This window comes from Bacillus rossius, chromosome 3, assembly GCF_032445375.1.
Source record: "Bacillus rossius redtenbacheri isolate Brsri chromosome 3, Brsri_v3, whole genome shotgun sequence".
In the NCBI taxonomy this organism is placed as follows: Eukaryota; Metazoa; Arthropoda; class Insecta; order Phasmatodea; family Bacillidae; genus Bacillus; species Bacillus rossius.
Window position 1 is genome coordinate 92,829,473 of NC_086332.1, and position 15,360 is coordinate 92,844,832.

Genomic DNA, 15,360 nt, shown 5'->3' on the forward strand with positions numbered 1-15,360 from the left:
TTATTCATGATATAAATTCCTAAAATTACCTTATCAGCGAAAACAAAAATACCATGTAAATGCCCATGTTACGATTCTTGACTTCAGGCTTAGTAGTCCATGGACAGGTGATGTTCCCAGTTGATTTCCTTATTTGTATGATATTTGTGTTTTTCTTATATGTTAGCTTATTAACATATTTGTGCGATCTATTAATGCTGAGGTCCCAGTGTCAATAGTAAGTAGACACTGCAAGTCATTGATACATTGATACATCCATTAAGTAATAGACTGTCGTTGACTTAATGAAGTGAGCATACATGGAAGATCCTAAAATATATTGCCTCCCGAAGAGCTTGCACGTGCCCCGTTACACCAACTACTGATCGTTTCCTTGTTCTTCTTGCTGTGGGGTTTTCTTGCATGTCGAGCCATTCCACTAAATATACCCTACTTATTAGCAGGCATAGCACTGTGAAAGACCTTCAGTTCCTGGAACTTGGAACCTTGTGTACTATTCAGCAGCTTCTTCAGATTCCTGATGATATCACCTTCATTGGTGGTGGCATTGGAATTTTCTTTGTGGCGCAGTTCTAATACAGTTCTTCTTGTCTCGATATTGGTTTCCTGGATGCATTGCGCGCTAAATATTTCTCTAAAGCATGTGCCAGGGCATCGCCACTCTTCTTGTGGTGGGCTAAACTAAGGGTTTGCTGGACCTCTGCACGAGTCCATCTAGTAGATTGGTGTTGTCGGAACTCTGCAGGAGCCTTTGGGAAAGCTGGATGCACAAGCTTCTTGATATCAGCCTCGAATCCTTGAAGTGTTTCTGAGTATCGCTGTTCTTGTGTCTTCAGAGCAGTACTGTACACCTCACACATATATCGGTCACCATGCCACATTTTTACGATTTCCTCTAACACTCAAATATTCTCTCTGGTACGAAACTGGTATGGTCTGCAGCAGCTCAATGGGAGATTCTTGCAGGGCCAAGATAGGTGTTGTAGCTTTCACTTCCTTGCTCTACCCATTCACTTCTGCAGTTGCCTCGAGCAGTCACCTGTATACTGCCTACAGAGACTGGCCATCGAAGGCGGGGTCTTGAATTTTAGTGGCTTTTGTCTGTGCCCTCCACCTTGACATCCCCAGAGACATTCTTGCGAATTGCAGCAGCTGTCACTTCTTAGTCATTCGTTGGCATTCTTCAGTTAAACCTGCTACATGTTTACGGTGGCCTGCTTATCTGAGCCAGATGTTAAATTTGTCCTGATGTTCGGCCAAATGCTGCTCCAAACACTACACCCTTCCTTCTAGCTGAATGCTGGTTTCATCAAAATTCTCATTTATATGTAAGAAGCTCCGAATATCTTCTTGTGCAGTCACTAGCTCGTTTTGCATATCTTATTATGCCTTCTTAATTTCGACAATTTCACTCACCAGGGTGTTCTTCACATCTTCTTGAGTGTTTGTTTTTTTTTGCAAATTTTCCTGGCCAGTCTTAATTTCCTACAGGCTACTCTCCATTTTTTCGTGGTTATTCCTCACTTAATTTTTAATATCTTCCTGACCTTTTTCATTCCAATTAATTCGTTCGTCAGTTCAGCAAGAAGAGCCATCATTGTCTTATGATCTTTTGTCTCCATCTTTATCGTTAATAAGCACTGACAATCAAGTAATGTCTCTTATGTTTTAAACCTAACTATACCTAAACCTACACTTTACTTTAACTATAATATCCATCATTAATGTTATGCATGATTTTTCATTCTAAATTTAATAATTTTTTACAAAACTTTTTAGTTATAAATATATTAATTAGGGATATCTCTATTTCTGGCACCATGTGTTACGAGTAGAAAAACAGGCCAAACGGGATATCCCAATTATTTAATAAGAGTTTATTTATTGAAATCTATGTTCATTTTGTCGTAAATTACAACAATCTAAATGTCTGTCCACTTATAAGTAAACTAATTACTCTCCCCACTGGTTCTCGGCTGGACAATGACTATTTCTACTGTTCGTTCTTGCCACGCAGCTATGTCTCAACACACTGCTTCCCACTGCTCACTCGTCCAACATGTAGCGACACTGTCCCCGATGCTCCGATTTTCGCACACGAAGTCCTCTCGTAGACTGCTACTGCCGGCCAAGGGGTCACTCACCAATCTCACATTACTCACCAGATCGCCGGTTGACCTCCATTTATACCTCTCAAGTTATGCCCTGGAAAGTTCTCGTAGTTTTCCGAAGTGGCACATCATCAAAGTCTCCCGACTTAACACTCGATTGCGAGAACAATGATGTCGTAGTTACGCTACTTCAAGCGATGGGGTTCTGTGAACCTGCTGAATCCTCCAGAGAGACAGAGATGTACCCGGACTCCAAGGAAAGGTGGTTGGTAACAAAATGCTTCTGATAACGGAAGGTCCTTGTTCCCCTGCCGCACCTTGTCCAGGAGGAGATGAAGGGAGGTTTCTTCCCTAGCAATCCCTCAGACTGGTGCTCCTCTTCTCTGGCTACAAAAAAAAATCTTTTAAAGTAGGGGAACATACACGAAACATGATTTTTACTTGTAAAGCGTTTACAAGTACCGAAATAATATTACTGTATAAAAAACATAGGAGAGATGGTTGTTTGAGGATATCATAGTAACTGTGTGGTTAAAGGTATCATGGGTTGAAACCCAACTTCCTCCAAAAAAACTTATACAAGTGTAGTCCAATATAAAACCATTTCAGCGAAAGTAGTATCTGCTGCCACAGTTCATTCCGCATTGTCCCTCCGACACTACATTTTCTGTTTTTCACATGTCTCCCGCTGCTGTTCTTGCTTAGAATAATACTCGTTGGTTATTGCGGCACGTTTCCGCCAATTTTCTGAAAGTATAATTACCTTGTTATGAATTCGTTTTGCTGATCACTTCATGAAATATGTAATCTAATTGTACCTATCAGAAATAAATCTATAGATGTTTCCCACTTTCATTTCCATACAACATTAAACTAAAATTATGTTCATAAAATGTTTACAGCCAACATACACTTTTGCTTTAATATCCCTTTCAGTATGTCAAGTAAGATACGATGCTCATCAACTACAGTCTAAGAATTTCTTGCGTGAATTTATTTAGAGGTTAGATATAAAAAAAACCCACGCCACAAAATTATAAGTTTGTTACCACCAATTATCACACTGAAATAATTTTGCTACAGCGGCGGAACTCGCTGTGGTTGTAGAATTTCATTCAAACATGTGTAATTAGGTTAGTTTTATTTTTTGACAGACATTGGCCTGAGATTTTGTGTGTGAAGTAGGTAAAGAAAATAAGTGAAATAAAAAAAAATGTTTAAAAGTGAGGGATTAAATAAACATAAACTAAAACAATTGGACTATCCTACTATTACACTGTACATATAAGTGCATACGTATATTTTTACATATTAATACATGTGTACATGCAGAGAGTATCCCATTTAAAATTAACATTTTACCATCGCATTTTTGTAAACCATTTAAAAATTAATTTTAAACAAATTTAATTTGTGTACAAATAAGAATACGTAAATTTCAGCTTCGTTTCTATCAACCAATAAACTCGTATTCGGTGAAGGAAAATGCAGAGCAGCTTGCATTGGAAAAACCGGCCGGAGTACCTACATCAGCATGTTACAATGGCATGTGCAGTTGTTGTTTAGATTTGACAGAATATCTGATAATGAACATTTGGATTAAGGCTTTGGTTGTTTTTCAGAGAAAATTATTACTGATATATATCCTGTGAAATCAGTGTGTCAATCCACAAAGTAATATTATTTATTAAGATAGTTTTTTTTGAAACGTTTCACGAATGTCATATGTTGAGGTAATACGACATACCGACAATTTTTACACTAACAGAAAATTTATCTAATTTACTTTAGATTACTTTCGCAGTACATAACAATTAACGTTGGCCTATCTTCGCTCTGGGAGCTTAAAAAAATTACATAACTTAGGTAAAAATAACTTTGCAACATTTTCGCTACACAAAATACATACTCGTTTATTTATTACTTTCACCTCAAATTGCAATTTTCAGTAAAAAAAAAAAATTATAAAATAATTTTTCCATAAGAATCTTACAAATATTGTTATATTTAGGAATAACACACACAAAAAGGTGGCGTAGTAGATGATGATTCAAAGAGAAGTTACACTTTATATTTAATATGTTTTTCTATTGAAATGAATGTTATTTCGATGTATATTTGATGCAGCTACATTTAAGTCGTCGTATACTGAAATATTTTGGTAGATAGCTCTGGGACCTACCCTATAACCATGTACGTAGGTAATTAGTGTTTACAGCCACATACAATTAAAAATAATAATAAAGGATACAGTTTTAAGAAAAAAAAGTATTACTGTTTTACCACGGAAAGCTACACCATACCATATCACAACTAGAAACGTAAAAAATTTATCTTTATCTTTTACAAATTATTTTGTTATTTTATGTTCGTTGTAATGTTATAACAGTGCTATATAATAGTGTTATATAATAGTGCTATATTTAACTAATTTGTCAAATTAATATAAAATATTAAAATTACAACTATGAGAACGAACCATTAACTTCAACATTTGGCATGCACTAAAACAAGTTTTAATTTTGATTGTAGACGCTTTGCATCGGTATGAATATATGCGTTATAAAAATATTGGCTACATAACAGCTAGAAAAACATCAATCCATGCCCACATTGCTGTTGATGCATTGTTATATGTTACGTTCACTGTTATGTGAGCACTTTTTAAACTAACAAATACATTTATCTTATAAAATAGTTTTTTAGCCTTATAATAAGTTTTGCAGTTAGCTAGTTAAAATTGGTAATTATTAAAACTACGTCATTTTATTAAGAATATAAATACATAACATTAAAATGATCAGATTTATATTTCTAACAGTTCTAAGTGGCTTTATTCAATCGTTCATACTAGAAATAATTATTGTTTACATAAGCCAGTTAAAGAAGACAATGTGGTAGTGTTAGATACTAACGCACTTATATGAACTGCGTGAAAACTAAGCTGATTCAAAGTAAAATCGTTAAATTCTGAAACGTACATAAAATATATACGAACGCTTTCACTCCCGCAATTTAAACGCCCTCTCAAAGTTTAGCACAAAAAATAATAACGTAATATTGAGTTTTAAAATATATACTGCATCATGCTAAGAATTTTAATGACATTGAAACATTTAGGCACATATAAAACATTTGTATACTATGTTGTTTTTAAGTACAATTTAAAACAAAAAATATTTATTTAATGTGGGATAAGAACTAACAGCCACGAGATGCAATATCCAGGGAAGACTCAATATACATCTAATTCACTCACACGCTTATAGACATACATTTTCAGCCACGATAGACCCTTGTAAAATCGTGCCTGTCAAATGTGTGGAACTGTAGCCTTTTATCATCAACACCAAATACAAAAATCATGTGATTTTATAAAACTCCCTTGGCATATTGAAAAGTCCTTAAATTGTAATTTTAAAAAAAAGAAGCAAAATTTGAACAACAATATACCCTAGTAAGCAAGATGAAGGGGAGTATGCGTCTCTGTTGTTTATCCTTAGCTCCCGGTAATTTCCGTGAAGAAGATCGGCATCTTTCCCTCTTGGGCAGAAAAGAAAGTCCACGGAGCGACGAACACGTGTTAACAACCTCCCTCTGTCTCCTGGTTGCCTGATACTTTCGGGAAGGAACTGCTCAAAACACCCAATCACCAAACAACACATACAAAAAATAATTAATTATTAAAGCACAAACAATATTTATTGTTGACAATAAATGTTGGTAAATGCAGAGTAACTTCTGGACCCATTCTCAAAAAATGACACAGTTCAATCACTAATAAACCCACACGCGAAAGTGCTATCATGGAGTTGTCAAATGGTTTTAAGAAATATTTAACCCTGCTGCTGTGTTCACATTTAACACACACTCATTGTGTTCGGGTCCAAATGTACCCAAGATAAATAAATATTTTTGTTAATTAACCAGAAAATTTTTACTTACATTCTAAATGAATTAGTGAATGTTCACAGATTGTTCAGTGATTAATGAAGCATTTTAAACTAATTTAATCAGTGAAAATGGCCACTAGAAATCAATAAATAGGGCATAGGCCTATTCACAGATTTCAAAAGTGAATTACTTAATATTCACATATTTTCCAATGGTTTTCACATATTCACTAGTGAAAAGAGAAGGTCTCAACGATAGGGGAAACCACATAGAAATGGGAAGGCCTCAACAATAGGGGAAACCCCATCGAAAAGGTAAGCCCTGCCAATGCCCCTGTGGAAAGGGAACCACCGAAAGGGAGAATATTTTTCAAGCCCCTTCGAAAGGAGAATGCCTGTGAATTTCAATGCGGGATAGTCCCAACAAGTAATCAGTATCACTTACTGGAACTTTAGGGCTGCCTAGGATATGCTTGTACCTTCATCATTGTTATTTGTATACGTAGGATATAACAAAATTGAAAAATTAGGGTAGTTTGAAAAAACAAAAAGGATATATTTTTGAATACATACACCGATAAAATTTACACTTTTCTTCTTTTATAAAAAATAGCATTTATGATAGTAATTCTGCATTTTCGAAATTTTTTTTATAGGAATGGTCTAAAAGGACCTGAAGATAGTATTTATAAAAATATTTTCATTCCGAACAACATTTATGTCAAAAAACTATAATACAAATTTATATTTACAGAAAACGGCAAAAGAAAAAAACCTACTAAGCTGCAAACGTATATCATCATTCATTTTAGAGGGGGAGGGGGAAAGAATAATTTTGGTCACAAATGTACCCAAACACAGTAGCAGAAAGTACCAAAATTTACGAAAATAAGAGTAGCTTGAAAAAAAAAACATTACATTTCTTGATGGTTGAATTGAACTATTCGTTCACTTTTTAGGAAAAATTAGCATCGATTATTCTTCTGATAGTTGCATTTTTTTTATAATTATTTACTATAGGGTCCAATCCTAGCCAAATTTTTATAAAAAAAATTTAATTACGTGAAATCGATAAAATACAACGAAAAAAACAAAGTCACTAAGCTACAGTATGATCCCATCATTATTTTAACTTTTGTAAAAGAATTAAATTTTTTTTGGGTCTAATAGACCCGAACACAGTAGAAGAAAGTACTAAAATTTACGAAAATCAGAGTAGCTTAAAAAAAAAAAAAATAACACTTCTTGATGATTCGATTGAAATATTCTTTCACTTTTTAGGAAAAAAATAGCATCAATGATTCTTCTGATAATTGCATTTTTTTATAATTTTTTACTTTAGGGTCCAAAAAGACCCGAACACAGTATGTATTTATGAAATTTTTCATTCCTAACAAAAATTTTATAAAAAAAATTATAATTACGTGAAACCGATAAAATACAACACAACATTTCTTGATGGTTCGATTGAAATATATTTTCACTTTTTAGGAAAAAATAGCATTAATGATTCTTCTGATAATTGCATTTTTTTATAATTTTTTGCTATAGGGTCCAAAACGACCCGAACACAGTATTTATGAAAATTTTCATTCCTAACCAAATTTTTATAAAAAAATTTATAATTACGTGACATCAATAAAATACATCGAAATAAACAAAGTCACTGAGCTACAGTATGATCCCATCATTATTTTAACTTTAGTAAAGGAATTAAATTAGTTTTGGGTCTAAATGGACCCGAACACAGCAGCAGGGTTAAGTATGAAATTTGATATTTACATCAAAAATTAAACAATTAAACAATTAACACATCAAAAAAAAACTCATTAAAAATGTATTTCTTGTTAAAAAAATTAATACTTTTGACAAATTAAAAAATTGAAATTATTAGAGAAATAGTTAATTCCTCAATATATAGTATATACATATATATATATATATATATATATATATATATATATATATGTCTTGTAAGAATCAAAACAATAAGTAACAAAAGCAACAGTATTTAAGTATAAAATTATTTGCCAAAATTTAAGATTTTTTTTTACTTGGGATTAATTAAAAGTTGAAAGCAAGAACTTGTGACAAACAACAATACTGAACAAATATTTTGCGGAAGAAATCCACTGTGGCCTATATATAGTGAGAAACAAGTTTACTTTGTATTTATTCCTACACATGCAGAAAATTTGAATTCCTAACACACATTGAGGTGTAAAATTATTTGTGTGAATGCTGTATCTCAGTCGCTCAAACCGGTGTGAGAAATAAAACTTTTTTAACGGAATTAAACAATAAAGTAAATGTAAAGTGAGTTCAATCAATATAATAATGCTAGAAATATTATTGAAAACAAAACAAGGCTGCACAAGGAAGTCATTAATTGGGTGTGTTTAAAAATGGTTTGCCGTTAGTATCCCAGTTGGTGGGTAGATGCGGCAACACTGTAACGCGGAGACAGAGCGCAGTGCCTGTGCTCCTGCAGGCGATGCTACGTCACCCCGCCAGCGCCGCGCGCTTGTTTAATGCCCGCGGGAAAGCGCGCACGCCTTGTCGGCGGCGCGCTGCACTCGCAGTTCCTCTGCCGGTGGTTTACAGCCTCGGCGCGGCCGTTCCGTACCGCACCCGCGCCGGGACCGCTCTCCGACAACAATGGCGTCTTAACCGCGCGGTTAAGTAGCCTGCTTTTCCGGGACGCGCCCCGAGGACAGAGCGGCGCGCGAATTTAATTACGGAGCGCGAAACAAGAGGGCTCTTGCGAGGGGCCGACAACTCGGGGAACACTCGATGAATTACACCGGGCGAAATCGAAAATACTAGCTCGCTTTGTTCCGGCAAGTGTGTGTATTCGAATACTCTGTTACTTGTTCTATAACTGCCCCTTTTGTGGTTAGTGAAATCACTGCGTGTATGTTGAAAATCATCTGAAGGGGTAAAAAAAAAAGTGTAAAAAATGCAACAATATTGGTTTGGTCTCATTTAATTCACACAAACTTTTTTGAAAAGTCAAATCAGTTTCGCTTAAATTCGACTTGCACATTAACGACAAATTACATTTGTTTGCAAGCAGTATATTATTTCGATTAAATTAAAGCTTAAATTGTTTACTTGAAAATAAGCCAAACATAATACATTCTTTGAATAGTGCCTGCAATGGGAATGATTTATTGTTTTTTGATATACACCAGTCCTGGTTACAAGTTGCATATGGCCAGATAAGGTGTACATCCTAAACTTTTTAATTTAAAAATAATAATGCTAGAGTATTTATTTTTAATGTCAAGTAAAGCCCACATTGTAGTCACTCATCAACGAGAGCTGTGCATCAAAAAAGTAGTAATTGAAATTCAAAATTTTATCGACACGTACCGGAGGACCAACAAGCCTTGCCGACGAGTGAGTTAATGATAAACTCGCTTAGTTATCACCTCCTCAAGCACCGCCCACCAAGAAGACGGAGTCGGGATCCAAACAGCCAATCAGATCCCAGCCTGCATGACCCACGCCGACATCCCAGCGTGCCAATAGGGAGAGTTCGACGGCAGTTTTTGTGAGATAGTGGTTCCGTTTCTGGCGACTGAATGACCTGCGAGGAGAATCGACTGTTGTGTTTGTGTGCGGAGGAAGGCAGCAAACTAGCGAACCGAGAAACAGGTTGTGAGTGTGAGGACACGAGAACTTTTTAATGAGTACTTATGGGGTTACTTTGCCGCTTTAACAGTGTGATAGATTTTAGGAAACATAGTACCTGGTTATTTAATTTAAGGAGTCAAATCATTCTGATTAACTATTAGAAACTATTTATTTGTAGAAATGTGAAAATATAATTTAAAAGTTAGTTTTAAATATCAGGTTAGTAGTATATGAGTAATAAAATAATTATTTAAAAACAATCTTCCAATCCTCAGGAAAAATATTTTTAACTATTGCAACAGTAAATTTTTAATTCCAGTTTAGTTAAAAATACACTGAAATATAGAATTACTCAATAAAATTAGGTAAGTAATTTGATCTGACGCATAGGCTTATAACACACGTGGCATTTATTTTTGGTTATAATTTAGGCCTATGTAACTGCAGGTAATATTTAATAATAAATTTGTCACTGATATGTTATTACCACCATCTATATTGTTTGCTTTGAATTAAATTACAAAAAAAAAATATATTTAATGCTTTGTCTACTGATAACACAAGCAAGCACAAAATAAAGGTCAAATGTACGTTTAAATACGAATAGGCTAAATTACTCTGCCTGCTTTTTCCAGGGTTTTCCTTCTATGTCTGCATGATTCATGCTAAAGAAACAGGTAAGTCACATTTTCACAAAATAAATAAGCCCATTCATTACATTGGCAACCGGGGAATTCAGTGCGCGTGAGACCAGGATTCTACAACTCACCCAGCATATTATTGTATTTGCACCCCACATTTACGTAGAATTACTTAGATCAATGGGCTGGGTGTGTGTCTTGTCAAATGTTCTACATAAGCATACGAGCTTATTATGTGCTGTAGTTAAATGTGGTGTAAGCTAAGCATAAATACCTGCTCGGAGAGGGTGAGAGTTCGAAGGCCACTTGCACAGTCGTGATTTGAGGCAAAGGAAAAAAACAGGATGTCCATAAAAAAATTTCCTTGTTTCAATGGTATATTTTAAAAATTTAATTTAGACTATTTAAAACAAATCATACATCAAATTGAAGGTAAACTTAGATTTTTATGATATTATCTATGCGCACCTTTAGTTACATGGCACACATCCAACCTAAAGTCAAATTCTTCCCAAAATTTGGTTAAGATGTCCGGAGTAATGGAAGCAAAAGCCTCTCTAATTCTGTGTTTCAATTCTGGAAAATCATTAGGTAGCGACGGAACGTAGACACGATCTTTTATAAAGCCCCAAAGGAAAAACTCGTATGGTGTTGTCAGGTGAACATGGAGGCCAACGAAAAAGAGCTCTATCATCTCGACCATTACGGTCAGGGACTACAACATTCAACCACTCTCGTACAAAGAGATTCGAATTAAGGGGGGGGGGGGGGGGGGCGGGCTCCCTCCATCCTGTTGCCAAATAAAGTTTAAAGGTTCTACCTCTACTTCACCCTCCACAGCGCTTTTCGCGCTGCAAGCGAGAAAACCACAAAGCGGTATTCGCACATGCACTTATCTAAAACTGTTTTATTAACTCTTTAATTGTAAACCAACACCCTACAACACTTAGGCCCTCCTCACACGGGGATACTGAAGTTGCTTAGATACCGCGAGACTCGGCGACCGAGCGACTCGTCATGTAGATAGGCATGGCGTCACTCAGACGGCGATACTGGAGTGGCGGAGACTGGAAGTCGTAAGCAACGTAAATCCCGGCGACTCAGCATGCTGGTCTCCACGCTACTCCAGTAGCCTACGCGGCGCGATACTGTATTGTAGCGAACAATGGGCGAGCAGGCGTTTAATATCAAATTTGTAAACGAAGTTGAGAAACACCCAGAACTCTATAACTACAAGTTGAAAGGGTATTCAAAAAAGGATGTGACTGACAAAGCATGGAATGATGTCGCAAAAGAAGTGCAACTCACAGGTAAGTTGACAATATCTTAAACAACAATAATTAGATATAAAATATCTATCATAATAAACTAACTTGTGAAAAATCAAAATGTATATGTAAACAGCATGTTTTATATTTAGTATCTCACAAATACATTATTAGTAAAAGAAATATAGTTTTTATACAATGGTTATTCGTCCTTCGAAGAAATACCTTATTCTAAAACGTTTGTAACGTATAAAAATTACTTTCTATTGATATCTTTTCTTGGTTCCCAAGGGAATTACGCATGGTTTTTACGAACTTCGATAAAACTTACCACATGTTCAAAGTTGTTGTCATACTCACAGTAACCTACAAAAACACATGAAATACTTTAATACCTAATTAGTTATTGTAACAGTATTTCCACTGCCATGGAACAGAAGCCCGGGGTGTTAGAAAATAGTTTGCCAAGTAATTCCGCACTTCATGAGCAGTAGACCGATCATGTAACGTTAGGTCTTCTAGTGGCTGTGGATTGATGTTGGGCGTTTCTGAGTTGCCAAATGGTTCACCAGCAAAATATTTAATACCTTCACTTTTCCGAATGAAGTTGTGAAGAATGCAGACAGATTTTATTACATCAACCACTCTTTCCGTAGTTCGGCAGCGAATAGCAGTGTTCAACACTTGGAACTTTTCTGCCATCATTCCGAAAGCGCACTCCACTGTTTTCCGTCCTCTGCTCAATCTGTAATTGAATATTCTTTTAACATCATCAAGTGTTCTCTGAGGGTAAGGACGCAGCAAATATTGTGACAATGGAAAGGCCTCATCTCCAACAAAGTAAAAAGGAAAGTCAATCTCATTGTCGTCATCTGGTAATCGTGAAGGCGGTGGTATGTCTAGTCCTCCATTTGCAATCCAGTGTTTGACAGCTGATGCGCGAAACACTCCTCCATCGCTGTTTCTACCTGCATAGCCAGTTTCAATAAGAGTGAAGAAACCATCTGCATCACTGCTAGCCAGCAGCACTATTGAGTGATACATTTTGTAATTAAAGTTACTTGAGCCAGTTCCAGGTAATTTTTCTATTCGAATATGCTTACCGTCCAATGAACCCAAGCAATTGGGTAAATTCCACAGTGAATAGAAACGCTGTGCTATCATTCTCCACTTTTCTTCTCCTGGGACAGGCATGTAGGACTCTTTCAACGATTCCCAAATTAATTTGGTAGTTTCTCGTATGATGTTGATAACTGTGCTTTCTCCTCTAGCAAAGTACATCGACAGCGATACAAATGTACCTCCTGTTGCCAAATACCTGCAACAAAGTTAAATTAAATTTTACTTCATAATACATTCCCCATGTACCATTTATATATTTTTTCTTCAAATAATAAACATATGTTGTATATATCTGGATTATACTTAATACTACTTCACTTTTGTATTTGTTTTTTGTTTACTGTAAATTAGTTAGGAATTCATCCATTGCAACGATTTATATTTATGTGAACAATGTTGTTTGTTTTCAGTTAACGAATGCAAAGAAAAATGGAAAAATCTCCGTTCAGTTTTTGTCCGTCACATAAAGCCACCTCCAAGTGGTTCAAGTTCCAAAAATAAGAAACCATATTATCTATCGGAGGCAATGAAATTTACCCTACCATTCATAAAAACGCTTGGTACACCATCGGGGAATTTGCCAGAAGTCATCAATGAACAAAACCTGGAACACAGTTCATCTGACCCAACACAAAATACGGAAGACGTTGCGGCTGAAGAGGAGGAATATATCTCAGATAACGCAATACTAACTACAACACCACAACTTTCCCTTCCTTCACCTATGCTGCCAAATACTGACTTCTCGCAAGAACATGCTCATCATTCCCAACAAATGACTCATGATCCCTTTTCCAACCCAAAAGATAATTTATCAAAGCGTAAAAAGCAAACAGTGACGGAAGTGGACAAGTCCTTTATGGAATACATGAATGCAAAGAAAAGGAAACTTGAATCGAATTCAAACGATGATAGGCAAGTAAAAAAGTCGTTTCTTCTAAGCCTTTTACCAGAAATCGAACCTTTGACAGATGCACAAATGAAATCATTCCGACGTAGGGTTCTGCAGCTTATTGATGACATCACGAATCCAAAAGACATGCACCAACACGTACCAGCTTACCAACAGACCCCAACTTACTCCTACAGTGTTTCCACGCATTCATCGTTGGCTACAGATAATGCTTCAATTTGTTCGTCGCCTGGAAATCAAACTATTCCACAGAAAGTACAAGATACTGAAACGCAACAGTATTTTGAAGTCATCCAAGAGACTTTACAATATGAGCAGGAACATAATGTGATGTGATGTTTTGTTGGGTGTGTAAACATATAACTTTGGTGTACGTGTTTTTATCTCTATTATGTTGTTTATTTTTGTGTTTACAGTCATGATTTGAATGTTTGTGTAATGGGTATTCTTTAAATAGTTTATATATATACATTTTTTCTTTTGCAGTACATTATTTGAATGTGTATTTCTTAGGTATATTTGAATTAAACATTGGAATGAATTTATGCATAAGATATGTTTATACTTTCACCTTTCAGTTGACTGGAATACTTGGGTATAAATAACTTTAGATTATTTAACCTGTTAACGTTAAAGTGCACATTCTTAAGATCCATACAACAGCCATTTTCCACAGATAAAATAAGTAATTGCGGCCTCAAGTTAAAATGCATACATTGTTTTTATTCGCCAAGCATCAGTATATACGTTAAAATACTTGGAAAGAAATAGATTTGTGTTGAAGGGAAACATTTAGAAGTGCCTTAACAAAAATTCGTAATAATTTGTATTTCTTAACTTACTTACCTCAAAGTTATCAGCAATCGTTCACCGGGGCTCACGCATTCCCTCATAGTGGTATCCCTATAATACATCGCAGGTGTAACAATTTCCGTTAACATTTGGTAATTCTCCTTCGTCATTCTGTAGAAAGCGATGAATTTTGAGTCTGTCTCTTGCAATTCTTTGGCCGCGACAAATAATCTACAATTAATGTTCCTTTCTATATATGGATGAACCCACAATCTTTTCCTACTTCGTTTTCTATAATGTTGATAATATTGGATAACAATATCACTATCGTCACTGCTGTTATCACTGGACATTACATACAATATATAGGCACTTCACGGTTCCACAAGATACTCGGGCTGTACTCACGATGCATTTTTTCCTCCCAGTCTCTGATATTTTAGTAGCGTCGTGTGAAGATAACGGGCGACTAGAGTCACCCAGTCACACAGTTGCCTAGTCTCCAGGCTACCAGCGATCGTTTTGTAGGCAACTTCAGTATCCCCGTGTGAGGAGGGCCTTACAGTTGATATTAATTTTTGCAGTGAAAAATTCTTTAGCCACGTTGAGCGTTTTTTGGTAGGGGCAAAACTTATGGGTTCGCGTCACCGACATGCTAGTGATGTGTTGCGCCAGACTGGCGACGCGCAGCGGCCTGTGTACATGTATACTCATATATCTATACACTAATAGATTGTATATACTCGACTGTGTCATGTGCGTGTTGAACTCTTTTATTATGGGTAAAATCTTGTGAGTTCGCGTCACCGACATGCTGTTGTAGCAGTAAGTGAAGTTAAATTGACCACTTGAAAAGTTAAATTTGTGTATACTGTGCATTGCCCAGTGAACACATGACCTAGGTCTGACATCACTGGTAAGTCATAGCTATGTAATGAATTTTTACGTAATTTTTACATACCACTGACACCTGTTGTGACT

General features: G+C 35.8%; 1 protein-coding gene across 1 annotated transcript; it reads left to right on the forward strand.

Annotated features, from left to right (window-relative positions):
• The first annotated feature begins 11,235 nt into the window (after positions 1-11,235).
• LOC134531030 (uncharacterized) lies at positions 11,236-14,077 on the forward strand. The gene is made up of 2 exons (XM_063366523.1): positions 11,236-11,594; positions 13,085-14,077. The coding sequence occupies exons 1-2, from the start codon at positions 11,450-11,452 to the stop codon at positions 13,921-13,923; spliced, it is 984 nt and encodes a 327-aa protein (XP_063222593.1). The 5' UTR covers positions 11,236-11,449; the 3' UTR covers positions 13,924-14,077.
• The last annotated feature ends 1,283 nt before the right edge of the window (positions 14,078-15,360 follow it).

Coding starts and splice junctions, on each gene's coding strand:
- LOC134531030 (XM_063366523.1), top strand. CDS start 11,450: ATGGGCGAGCAGGCGTTTAATATCAAATTTGTAAACGAAGTTGAGAAA. Junction 11,595..13,084: donor AAAAGAAGTGCAACTCACAG/GTAAGTTGACAA, acceptor GTTTGTTTTCAG/TTAACGAATGCAAAGAAAAA.